Source organism: Glycine max, chromosome 2 (assembly GCF_000004515.6).
Source record: "Glycine max cultivar Williams 82 chromosome 2, Glycine_max_v4.0, whole genome shotgun sequence".
Taxonomy (NCBI): Eukaryota; Viridiplantae; Streptophyta; class Magnoliopsida; order Fabales; family Fabaceae; genus Glycine; species Glycine max.
In genome coordinates this window covers 2,792,807-2,806,628 of record NC_016089.4, presented here as the reverse complement: position 1 = coordinate 2,806,628, position 13,822 = coordinate 2,792,807, and the positions used below count along the sequence as shown (strand labels likewise).

The 13,822-nt window shown below is 33.9% G+C and overlaps 2 protein-coding genes and 1 pseudogene across 3 annotated transcripts; 2 read left to right on the top strand and 1 right to left on the bottom strand.

Moving 5' to 3' along the window:
- Positions 1–219: 219 nt before the first annotated feature.
- LOC100787353 (putative disease resistance protein RGA3) lies at positions 220–4,945 on the top strand. Of its 2 annotated transcripts, none has more exons than XM_006574523.4 (2): positions 220–3,810; positions 4,490–4,934. In XM_006574523.4, the coding sequence occupies exons 1-2, from the start codon at positions 1,236–1,238 to the stop codon at positions 4,492–4,494; spliced, it is 2,580 nt and encodes an 859-aa protein (XP_006574586.1). In that variant the 5' UTR covers positions 220–1,235; the 3' UTR covers positions 4,495–4,934. The 2 variants fall into 2 exon arrangements, with proteins under 2 accessions (XP_006574586.1, XP_006574585.1); XM_006574522.4 differs by having other exon boundaries at positions 221–3,810; positions 4,480–4,945.
- Positions 4,946–6,866: 1,921 nt separating this feature from the next.
- On the top strand, positions 6,867–13,822 carry LOC112998529 (putative disease resistance protein RGA4; annotated as a pseudogene).
- LOC106795247 (disease resistance RPP13-like protein 4) lies at positions 8,067–10,674 on the bottom strand. The gene has a single exon (XM_014764571.3). It carries the CDS (start codon positions 9,942–9,944, stop codon positions 8,196–8,198), a length of 1,749 nt encoding a protein of 582 aa, XP_014620057.1. The 5' UTR covers positions 9,945–10,674; the 3' UTR covers positions 8,067–8,195.

Sequence of the window (13,822 nt, the reverse complement as noted above, 5' to 3'; positions counted from 1 at the left end):
AACAAAAGAAGACATGGGATGGAAAATTATGCAGCACCAGATTCATTAGGCATATACAACTTTGACTTGAGTACTAAATATCCTCACTTTCAGTTCATCTTGTTCTATATACATGAATCATGTGGCTTTTTTTTAATACTATATTTATAGTTTTGGCTTTATTTAATATTTAGTAAAGCATTTAGTTGGGTTTGTTGCATGGATTTTTTATTTTTTTTTGGGGGGGGGGGGCGGGGGCTTTGTTGCATGCAATTACTGTAACAAAGGTGAAAGCAAAAGTGTGATCTCCAAAAAAGATACTAGTAACAATTATCAGAATGAATCAGTTGAGTTCATCAATCTATTATGTATCGTGATCAAGAAAATTAATAAATTGAGCACTTGGCGTAAGAAACTCATGTTCAATTACTGCTTCAGTTTGCAGGGTTGATTTGCCCAATCCTGACACCAACAGAGATTCTCAGCAACCTCAAACCGAAAGAAAAGAACACACACCTAAATGACCTAATACATACGTTTTAACACTGATTTCAATCTCTCCTGCAGCCATCGGTACAAGAGAACTTTCTACACCAAGCATCACTAAACAATAAAAAGAACAAGGCATCTAAAAGTGCATCTTTCCTTTTGGTAAAATCTAAAACCACATTTTGAAGCTTGAACATACGTAAAAACAGAAAGCCAGCTAATATATTCAAAATGTGATTGTAAAACAGGCCAAAACAGTATATGTATGTACCAATTTACAGTACTAAGCTCATTGTTAAACCACTCTTTTTTATTTGTAATTTATTTTACTTGAGATGGAAAATTTTCCGTTCTTTATTTTTTCTTCTATTATTAGTTTTTCTTTCTGTAATTTATTTTATATAAGAAATTACATTGATCAATTTATTTGTTTTTTATTTGGGTGACTGGTAAATCAAAACCATCATCACCAACATGAAGTTTCTCACATAAGAATGGTACTCCAAATCCATTGGATATTTAAATGGCACGCCAGTGCTTATGGGAACCCTGCTTCCTTGTGCATGCAGCTGCCTCCGCATCTACAAACTATTCCAAGATTGCTTCATAAGTGATCCCTGCCTTACTGGTTGAGAAACCTTTGCTTGCTTACAAATTATTCCAATATTTCCATTAGAAGGCAACTTTTTCACATGTTAAGCCCACATAAAGCTTTCCTAGTTACTTCATACAATCCCTTTTCCATTTTCATCTAGCAAAGTTACAATATGGCTGAGGCTGTCGTTGAAATTGTGCTTGAGAAATTGAACTCACTCATTCAAAAGGAGCTGGGACTATTTTTGGGTTTCGATCAAGACATTAAAAGGATTGCCAACTTGCTCACTTCAATCAAGGCTACGCTTGAAGATGCTGAGGAGAAAAAATTCTCAAACAGAGATATTAAACATTGGCTGGGAAAGCTAAAAGATGCAGCTCGTATCCTGGATGACATCTTGGACGAGTGTGGTCCATCAGACAAGGTACAGAACTCTTACTTGTCCTCTTTTCATCCAAAGCATGTTGTTTTCCATTACAAAATTGCTAAGAACATGAAAATGATAAGAGAAAAATTAGAAAAAATTGCTAATGAAAGGACTGAGTTTAATTTGACTGAGATGGTTCGTGAGAGAAGTGGAGTCATTGAGTGGAGAAAAACCAGTTCAGTCATCACTGAACCACACATCTATGGAAGAGAAGAAGATAAGGATAAAATTATAGAATTTTTGGTTGATGATGCTTCTCATTATGAGGATTTATCTGTCTATCCAATTGTTGGTCTAGGGGGGCTTGGAAAGACAACACTTGCCCAACTCATCTTCAATCATGAGAAGGTAGTCCATCACTTTGAGTTAAGAATTTGGGTATGTGTTTCAGAAGATTTCAGCTTGAGGAGAATGACAAAAGTTATCATCGAAGAAGCAACTGGGCGTGCCCGTGAGGATATGGATCTAGAGCCACAACAAAGAGGACTTCAAGATCTGCTTCAAAGGAAAAGATATTTGCTTGTTTTGGATGATGTGTGGGATGATAAGCAAGAGAATTGGCAAAAGTTGAAATCTTTATTGGCTTGTGGGGCACCGGGCGCTTCCATCTTGGTGACTACCCGTCTATCAAAGGTTGCAGAAATCATGGGAACAATAAAGATTCCCCATGAATTATCTTTGTTATCTGACAATGATTGTTGGGAATTGTTTAAGCACCAAGCCTTTGGACCAAATGAGGTAGAACATGTAGAACTTGAGGACATAGGGAAGGAGATAGTAAAGAAGTGTGGGGGACTACCTCTTGCTGCAAAAGAACTAGGAAGTCTTTTACGCTTCGAAAGAAAGAAAAATGAGTGGCTCAATGTTAAGGAAAGAAACCTTTTGGAGTTATCACACAATGGAAACTCCATAATGGCTTCCCTGAGATTGAGTTACTTGAATTTACCAATTAGACTCAGACAGTGTTTTGCTTATTGTGCAATATTTCCCAAACACGAACAAATATGGAAGCAACAATTAGTTGAACTATGGATGGCTAATGGGCTCATTTCATCCAATGAAAGATTAGATTTCGAAGATGTTGGTGATGGTATATGGAATGAACTATATTGGAGATCATTTTTTCAGGATATTAAGAAAGATGAATTTGGCAAAGTTACAAGTTTCAAGTTGCATGGTCTTGTTCATGATCTTGCACAATCTGTCACAGAAGATGTTAGTTGCATCACAGATGACAATGGTGGAACTGTTTTGATCGAAAAAATTCACCATCTTTCAAATCATAGGTCAAGGTCTGATTCAATCCACTTGCATCAAGTGGAATCTTTGAGGACTTATCTATTGCCACATCAACATGGTGGTGCACTTTCTCCTGATGTATTGAAATGTTCTTCTTTGCGGATGCTTCACTTAGGACAAAGGGAAGAATTGTCATCTTCAATTGGCGATTTAAAACATCTAAGGTACTTGAATCTTTCTGGGGGTGAGTTTGAAACTCTTCCAGAATCACTATGTAAATTGTGGAATTTACAGATATTGAAATTAGACAACTGTCGCAATCTCAAAATATTGCCAAACAGTTTGATACTCTTAAAATATCTACAACAGTTATCTTTGAAGGATTGCTACAAACTATTAAGCTTGCCTCCTCAGATTGGCAAGTTAACTTCCCTAAGGAGTTTAACTAAGTACTTTGTTAGCAAGGAAAAAGGGTTCTTTTTGGCAGAATTGGGAGCATTGAAGCTTAAAGGAGATCTTGAGATCAAGCATTTGGGGAAAGTGAAAAGTGTAAAGGATGTCAAAGAAGCCAATATGTCAATTAAACCACTGAATAAGTTGAAATTGTCATGGGACAAATATGATGAAGAGTGGGAAATACAAGAAAATGTTAAGGAGATTCTTGAAGGGCTTTGCCCTGACACCCAACAACTTCAGAGTTTGTGGGTGGGAGGATATAAAGGTGATTATTTTCCACAATGGATATTTAGTCCTTCTCTCATGTATTTAAGGATTGAAGGATGCAGAGATGTAAAAGCTTTGGATGAGGCTTTACAACATATGACTGTCCTGCACTCGTTATCCTTATACTATCTTAGAAACCTAGAATCCTTGCCTGATTGTCTTGGAGACCTTCCCTTGCTTCGCGAATTGGCTATTGCTTTCTGTTCCAAGTTGAGGAGACTTCCAACCAGCCTACGCCTTCAAACTCTAAAAACGCTGAGGATTTGGGGTTGCCCTGACTTAGAGATGGAAACAAGACATGACTCGTCAAAAGTAGCTCACTTTCCAGAAATTAGAGTCAACGGTTATCTTATAAAAGGTTTAAATATTCTCTTTTTACCTCATAATGCTATTTTTTTAGTTTCAGTTTAATTTTTCAAGTTTACTAAGTTTTATTGGTCCTTTTAAAATGTTTCTATTAAACTGAGTTTAATAGTCATAGCCAATTTACCACATTAACTTGGTGAATTTGGTAAACGTTTGTTACATCAACTAAAGTTAACCATGTTAAATTGGTAAACTGAAGAGGGAGCCAATTTGATCTAATTAAAAAAAAAATTGTTATGTCTTTAGTGATTTGTAAATTTTACTTTTAGTCCTTAAACAAATATTGAGTCTTGTTGGCCTGTGTACTTTTTCTCTGTTAACAGTTATATTTAGTCCCTAATTTTTCCTTTTTTGTGTATATATAAATATAATTTTTTTCCCGATTACAGTCGTTCCTATATATATATTTACAAATAACGTTCCCCCTTTCATGTCATACTTTAATATCTTGTTGCAAACTGTATCAATTTGTCTATCCAGCCTAGTTTGAGTGTTAAAACTTTAAAGAGTTACATTTTTTATTTTCACAACATTTTAAGATCTTACACATCCAAACAAAGTCAAATAAATGTTAGGTGATCAACCCCATTTTGGTCTTAATTTTCATGGGATTTCTTACACCATATTTTGATGATCATGACACTTTAATTGATTGTTTCAGTTTAATTCAGGCTAAATTGGTGCTGGCCTTGTGAACCCCCAAAGGAATGGAAAAAGAACGCAAAAAAGGTTGAAATTAGCTCCAGGCACGGAAGCACTACCCTTGCGTGGGGCATGCATAATGGCCAACACTCTGAACTTTAAGAATGGGCCGTGCTTACTCACTGAAAAGGTCCATTAGCCTATAAATAACTTAGATTTTATTTGTAAATGACCTTTTTTAAAAAAAAATTACAAATTCAATCTTTTATTTTGAGTATTTGGGAATTCTTGAGGAGACTACCGGTAATTATTGTAATGATTTATTTCCCTAATGTATCTATTATTTTCTTTATGTTGTTTATGCTTTCCAATATCCATGGTTAGCTAAACTCTTATATGCTAGAGTTGTGAATTGTGATGTAGGACTTATTTATGAATCCTATCCCTTCTATTGAAATAAAATTCCCAATTGTTTATCAATTATATATGTTATTGCATTGTTCTTTATTGAATGTTGGACCGATCAATTAATTGTTATGATAAAAAGCTGTTAATAGATTGACTTATGCAATAATAGGATTCATAGGATTTGTATGAACCATCTTATCTTTGATATTTATAATATGATTAACATTTTTAATTAACCTTTTGTGCTTAATCTTTTTTCTAATTCAAGATCTAATGAACAATAAAGAAATACATTAGATATTGGGAAATATCCAAGTCCCACATCGGCTGCCTCAATCCTTCGAGTGTGGCTTATATATCTGTTGGGCAACTTCACTTAATGCCAATTGGTTTTAAGATGAAATCTAACATGGTATCAGAGCGCACCATTTTAAGATGAAATCTAACATTAGATAGAAGAAGATTTTCAAAACATGAATCAATTTTGTTTATCATTTAAAAGAGGAAAGATTAGTAATGATTAAATAATTGAGGTTTGATTGAAATTGAAGATCGGGGGATTGCAAAGATAAATCTGAAATCATGACCCTAGATCATTTTAGTTTGATTGAAATGTCAAGACCCATCTTCTATTGAATATATTCAATTGACACCCTTTAATAGGTGAGAATTTTAGTTATTGACATAGATTTTATCTTCAAAGCATATTAAACATTTGAAGGAAATGTTTAAGAGGTTTGTTGATCATAAAAATATATTGACTTAATTATGATAAACTTTTATGTAACCTTTTATAGGAGAAGAAATAGAGATAAAATGAATCAAACTTTTTCTCGTTAAAATAAAGTTACGCACTTTAATTAAGCATATCACACAAGACGAACTTACTGTGTATAAAGAGCTTTCAAAACACGAGCAAGATTAAGCTCACACCATGCATGACATTTACGATGTACTTTACATTCAATACTATCAAGCATTCATCCATGAAATACTTTTGTAATATGGCATTGAGAAAATACATTGATCGCTGTTATCATTATCATTATTTTAATAAACTTAATAGTTTGCCATTACAGAGAGTACTGTGTAGACAGACAGTAGTAAGAAATACAATGTGTACATGTATCCTGTTTGCTTTAATTGCAGAGTGTACAGTTGTAAACAAGTGGACAAATTCAAAATAGATAAATTATTAGATTCAGTCAATTCTCACATCAAACTGAGTATGAAAAACTGCTAGTCCCAATTGCAATTATATATTACTTGAGGATTCACATTCCCCTTATTGCTACACATAAGTCAGGCACATGTCGAATACCGTGCCTTCACAGCCCATTTTTGAAGATTTCCACGAGTTGGAATAGAACAGCCAAGGTCTTAAGTGATAATATAATATGTTTCAACATACTTTTAATCAAACAAAAAGGTAATTAGTCCACTTATTTAATTACCCGCGCGCATCACGCAGGTTCATATGTAATATACTTGATCTGATATTTTTATAAGATTCAAATTAGAGATTGTAATTGGTCTTTTTATAATAATCAAATAAATAGTCTTTTGCATTAATTATTTTTTCACAAAATACCATTAATTAATGTCTTAAGATCTTTTGGAGATTAACTTTGCCTTGTATTATGTAAAAAAAAAAAAACCCTTTGACTTGTATGAAATCATTTTGGGAACATTACATAGAGATTAAAAGTTTTGAAGCTAATAAAAATATTTGAAAAATGAATATAAGAATAAGTCCAATTATTAAAAGGAACATATAAAACCAAGTTAAGATGTTGAAACTGATTATTTGAATTTGATCGTTGATAAAAATAATTATTAGTCAGATTTTATTTATTTTTTAATCAAATTTTAAATCAGTTAGAGTCTCTTTTTCTTGATAAATTGAAATATTAAAAAAAATAGAATAACTTATAAATTTTAAACAAATAAACTTTCACGTTGGCTATCAGAACAGATGCTAAAAATAAGCTACGACTTTTTTTGCAATTTAGCACAACTTTTTTTACATCAGTTCATATTAGAACTGATGCAAAATAAGCTTCTTTTGCATTGGTTTATATCAGAACTGGTATAAAAGGATATTTAAACTTCATGAGAAACCTGTGTGCCCTTCAAACCCACTTAATCGTCTTCTTCCAGGTTCTCCCTAACTCTGCAACCTTCGCGAATCACCGTCTTCTGTGAATCAATTGACACCACTGTTGTCTTAGCCTTTTGTGTTTACTATGATCTTTTCTCCATAGATGGTTTGTGCGGGGAAAAGAAGGTACGTGCGGGGAGGAAGTTTAAGCACTCATATGGTACCCTTTAAATTTACATTTGATTTTGTTATTCCGTGAAAGCTTTTGTGTGTTGCAAATTGTTCCCTGTTACACTTCTTATGTGTTGTGGATTGATTTTGGTTCGATATGAATTCTCTAGTTGTTATGATAAACTTTTGGGATTGTCTTCCTTTTCCTACTATCATGCCAAGACTGTCTTTGAAAGGGAACACGCTATTTTTTTGTGAATAATTTACTGTATCCACTAGAGTTGGATATGTGAAAGTTCAATTAGGCTTTTACATTGGTTAAAGCTTTTAATCGATGTAAATATGGCATTCTGCATCGTCTAAATGTATTATCAATGTTGAAAGTGACATTCTATATCTGTTAAAATTATAATCAATGTAGAAAGGTTCTATTTACTATATGAGTTATAACAGTAACCGGTGAAGAAAGTGTTCTTTTACAGTTCAATGTCCAATATAGAAAATTCCCCCATTCTACATCGGTGAGATGAAGTGGTCCTAGAACCGATGTAAATTCCCAATCTTTGTGAATTAGCTAGTTAATTAGTTTAAGAAAAAGGACCAGAGGGAGTATATAATATAATGAAAAGGTTTGGATACTGATCACTTCATAATCAAAATGATTGTATTACATTATTGTCTTTATTATAATTTGGTTAAGATTCAAGGATATATAGTATAATTCAATCACTATGAATTGAAAGAAATTGCATGATAATTGGAGATTGTTATCACACTTTTTTTACAGCCGTATGATTTTGTTCATTTGATATCAATGATGAATGTTGATAATATGTGAGGGTGGCGATTTATATGAAACATAGGTGTAGATAGTGTCATACATTAAAAACATAGGTCCAATTTGTCTTCACTCTAAAACCTAGGCACACTCTAAATTTTAATATATAAAAACATGTATATACAATTTTGTAAATAGCTTTTCTTTTCTTTTCTTTTCTTTTCTTTTGTACAATTGTGCAAATAGCAGTATAACATGGATGCACTTTCAGCTCTCTTCATTCAATGCTCCCTTCCCAGGATGGGGAGTTTGGAACATGTTTTATGTCAACATACCATAACGAAGGAAACATCTCTCGCAAATTTGTAAGGTGAACATTCAAATGCTTTAGGTACTTGAGACGTATGATCTTCAACCAGGGGTACCGGTCCTTGTCATAAATTTCTCCATGATCCATGCTTTTTAGTTTCCCTCCCGTTATATTTAGCTCTTTCAACAAGAAGGGTAGCTTGTCAGGTTTCAACCATTCTGGAATATTTTCTCCAGGAAAGCCTTCAAGATGCAACTTTTCCAAATTTGAAGGCAAAATGATTTGCATATCACTATACCTTATGTCAGACACACCCCATGATATTTTGAGATGCTCAAGAGCTGACAACTCTTTTAAGCTTTCAAACTCCCCATCTTGAATCACTGCCCCACTTCCTATATGTATGCTGAGTTGCTCTAGTTTTTTCAAATTTGCAAGATCTGATATTGTGGAAGGATTCTTGCTAGAACTACCTATTACAAATCCCTTAAGTACCCGAAGCTCTGTCAGCTTCTCAATACCCTTTGGCATCCTATCCAACAAGTAACATTGAGATAAATCCAAACGTCTGAGATTTCTCAGCGATGCAATATCATTAGGTAGTGTTTCTAGATTGTGACAGGCCTTGAGATCTAGGGTTTCTAGGCTCTCAAGTTGAAAAATGGAGGGTGGTAGCTCAGATATTCTTGATATCCCACGAAGGCTAAGATACTTCAAACACTTCTGACCCTCCAACTCCTTCAGGAATTCTTCATTCTCCACTTCAATATGATGTGAAGCTGAATGTTGCGGCCAACGGCCAAGATGAAGCACCTCCAAATACTTCATTTTGGCCATCCATTGGAGTCCAAATTTAAGATAACTCGCATTAACATTAAAAACAGCTTTCCAATGGTTAGACTTAAAACCAAACTCATCACATAGTTTAACTTCTCGTTTGTCGAGTGTTAAACTTCCATACAAAGTATCATTGTGATGAGATGATGAGGTTTTTATTTGTGAATAAATTCCAAAAAGTTGTTTTTTATCTTTTTGTAACAATGGCATCAAGTTTTTACGGACCCATGGATTAACTTGAAATTTATTCACATGGGGGCAATTTCCTTGATGGTGTGGTACAATTAGGTTACAATGCAAAAGCTCAACAAACACATCCTCACCATCTCCTTCTCCCAGAATGTCACCCAGTCCCATCCACCATGTAATTATATCCCTTTTCTTTATGACAGTTTTTTCAGGAAAAAGCAAGAGAGACAATAAGCCGCGTTTTTTATGAAGATGATCAAGGTTATGGGAATGTACCTTGAACTTTTCAATGTCCTGAAGTTGGCTAAAAGAGTGTACTCTGTTCATGACTTCTTTCCTCTTCCTCCCATATTGAAATGGTTTGATTGATGATGAGTGCACAGCTTCTGTATCGCCACTTGGAACAGCAGCAGCATCAGCTGGAAGCAACTTTTGAAATGAAGTCCTTAGTCTCCTGCAAATGTCTTCTTTCTCTTCCATCAACTTACGCATGTTGGAGTTGCGAAGATAGCCATCCACGGCCGCTAATGTGTCAAGGAGTTCTTCTTTGTTTTGCTTCACTAACAAAAATACGTCTTTTATGTTCATCAACTCGGGCTTCAAATCGTCCAAATTCGCTTGTCCTTCTATGGTGCTCAGCCGCTTCAACAGTGTAGGCACTGCTTTCATGGGATTTGTACGAATAGACATTCTTTACAGTAAGATTGAGGAACAAAGTGAGTGATGGATGGGAGATTTTGTGACTACGAGAAACTAATGACAGAAATAAATATACTTTTGCAATAAGATTTAAGGACACAATTGGTGGCAGATTTTTGGGACTATATGAAAAACTGGTGAAAGAAAGGATATATATTTTGCAACGAGATTAAGGGATGGAGTGGTGGGAGATTTTGTGACTTTATGGAAACTGATGAAAGAAACAATATATTTTTGCAATAAGATTGGGGGACAGGGTGGTGGAAGGTTTTGAGAATTTATGAGAAACTGATGAAAAGAAACAATATATTTCTGTAACAAGATTGCGGGACAGTGTGTTAAGAGATTTTGTGAGTTTATGAATAACTGATGAAAGAACCACAATATATATAGTTTTAAAAAAGTATCAATTATGGCATCAAATTACACTCATCATTACACGGAATAAAATGACAAAAGTTTAACATGATTCTTTTCTTAATATATAGAGTTCAATGTAACTTTGCATTCACTCAATGGATGTTTGTATTTGGAGTTGAAATTTCTTGAATCGGTTTCTTACTTTTAATTTCAATTATTATATTTTAGAATTAGAATTTGTTAGACATCATAAAATAAAATTAAATATGAATTTATCTATATTTATTATAAAATATACATTACAATGTCCATGCGTAACAAGAAAATGCTGCTTCGTGAATTTTTTTTATCACTGAGAGAAAATAAAGGCTTTTTATTATTTTATGTGCTATATGCATGTAAAATTATCAACTATTTTTTATCCTATTTACTATGTTCATAATTTAATGAGCTACAGACAGAAAAAATAATGTAGAAAAATAAAGAATTTGATAAATTGGAACCACACAAATCATGGAGGCAATAATTAAGAACATTCTGTACTTGGGAAAATGATGAAAGAATAGTATCTTTCTTTTGGTTTACCTTTGGCAAGAAATTATTCCAGTAGGCAATGACAAGCAAAGAATACCCCAAGGCATGTTTGACATCATTTTTTCTTCCCAGGAAAAACTGCCACAGTAGTCTATCCTTTCTTTCACAAAGGGAATTCATTTCTTGATGGTGAAGTATAGAATACCAATTTTAAAATTTGCTGACGTTGTAAGTAATTAATATCAATTTTGTAATGTGAATACTCTTGCAGCATTTCCTTTACTTAGTACACTATTTTCAGCCCCAATTCCTTAGATTCATTACTGGTTTTGGGCACTATTCCAACATAATTAATGACCTTAATTGGTTGGCCTGCATGGTGTGCAACCGTTTAGGGGATAGATAGAAGGCTCCAGCTAGAAAACTTAATCATTTCTGCATTTTCAAAATATTTGAGTCTTGAATTATGCTGTTATCAACGTTACATTTCTGCATTTCCCCTGGCCCAACATGAGAGGGTTCCATTTAATTTCTGAATTGGCATTTGAAAGATGGTTCATACTTCTGTTCTGAGCATGAGCTTGTTCCTGTGCCTCTGTAGACTTGAAATTACTCAATGTCCTGAATTGTTGGGTTTGCTAGCCTTCCCTCTATCAATGATCTTAGAAGTATGGAAGGAAAATGCAAACAAGAATTACTAAGTTGAATTCATAAACTTAATAGTCTTGAATCCCTGTGGATTGAAGATAATGAATAGTTAACATTCTTTCCAGATGGGATGCTGCAAAACCTTACTTCTTTAAAGAGACTACATTTGCACAGGCTCTCCAAACTTGATGTACTCCCAACTGAAATGATTAACCTTAATTCTATGCAAGAGTTGTCTATCTGGAGATGCAACAACATCGAGTGATGGCTCAAAGGGTTGCACTTTCTTATGAAATTAAAAGTTTGGGATTGTCATAAGTTGACTGTGTTGGCAGGCTTTTGGAGCCTAAGTTGTCTTGAGAAATTATCAATTGAAAGATGCAGAGAGGTGGAAGGCTTGCAAGGGGCTTTACAACATATGACTGCTCTGAAGGAGTTAACCTTAACATCTGTTCCAAACCTGGAATCCTTGCCTGACTGCTTTTTCCCTTGCTTCATCGGTTGCCTATTTACTGCGGTTTTGAGTTAAGGTGTCTTCCAGCAAGCCTAAGCCTTAGCAGTCTGTAACATTTGAATATCCAGCGTTGTCCTGAGTTAGGGAAGCGGTGTGAGAAGGAAACGAGGGAGAGGATTGGCCAAAAATAGCTCACATTCCCCATATTTTTTGTGCCAAGGAGTTAAGGTCAATATTGTGTTTGCTGTAGAGGTATATTCATGTATATATCTCTCTTTTTTTATTCATCTATTGCTATCTGTATCTCTACAAATATCTTTCCTTTCCACACGAGACTTTTTAATATCTTCTTGCAAACAGTATCAATGTGTATATCCAGACTAGTTTTAAAAAGTGAAAGAAAAATTTGTGTTATTTCACAAGTTTTAGGATTTTAACCATCCAAACAAAGTCAAATAAAAAACAGATTTTACGAGTTTATATTCTCCTATGTTTTTATCAAATTTCTTTCTTTTTTCTATCGCCTCTCGTGTCTAACATCCCAGAACAGCTTGAATTGATCAAATAATTAAAACTTAATAATCGCCCTATATGTTTCAAGTGAGAATTCAAACTACTTTTTCCTAAATTGAATTTCTTACACATTTTTTTTCTTTTATTTCAAAGAAATTCCTTCAGTTGACGTGGTTAGTGATAATATTAGTGGTGTTTGAAGTGCCTAACGTGGATAAGAAGGGAGACGGATTTTTTTGGGAATATTTCACAATGCAGATTTCAGATTTTCATCTTATTCTTCTGTTGTATTGCGCTATTTGTTTTATTCTAAAATTGAAAATTATGTTTTTCCTTGTGATCACTGATCAGTATGGACTTGCTGAAGAGACTAAATTAGATGATTCACGTAGGCCGTGTTTGAAGATTTCTGCGTGTCTTCCCTTTCAGTTAAGTTCACAGTGAAGTCTAGTTTAAACTTTGACAAACATGTTGCATGTAATTTTCAGATAAATTGTAATGTTTGCTCCCTGTTTATTTGACATCCTAAAGTTATGTTTTGTTTTTTTTTTTTAATCGATGTTGGATTTGTATTAATTGCTTCTTTATCTATTTGATCTCACCTGTTTTCTTATCAACGTCTGCAAAACTGTTGTAACCAATCACAACCACTTGGTTCACAAGATTCATTCAATAGCATCTATAGAGCAGAATTTTCCTGGAAGAGATTCTATAATGGCTTTTGAGAAATAATTGAAACAACACATACTTAAGCCCATCACTCTTGTGACTAACTTTAGGTTGGAGGGGGAGATTCAACAAAACAGGACATGGTATGGAAAATTATGGAGCACCAGGTTCATTAGATATATACTACTTTGAATACTAGTATCAAGAATACTACAGTCTTAAATCTATTACGGTGGTCAAGAAAAATAATAAATTGTGAACTTTTAGGATTTAGTGACTACATTTTTAGTATTAATTATTTACACTTTATTATTCTACAAATACAATATTTACAATGTAAATTCAATAAAGCTAAACAGTTTCATGGCTACACACTGAAAATGAATGAAGAGAACAGTCGGTGGAGTACTATGTTTTCTGCGGGATCTCCATTGTTGTTTTCTGAAAGATACTTAGCCAATGGCTGCAGGAAAACTTGAAATCAGATTTGTTTTAATCCTGATTTCAAATTCTCTTGCCGCCATTGGTACAGGAGACCTTTCTACAGCAAACACCACTAAACAAAAAAAGGAGCAAGGCATCTAAAAGCGCATCTTTTCATTTGGAACACATAAAACCACATTTTGAACAAAAGTAAAAACAATAAGATAGCCTATATATTCCAAATGCGATTGTAACACAAACCAAAACA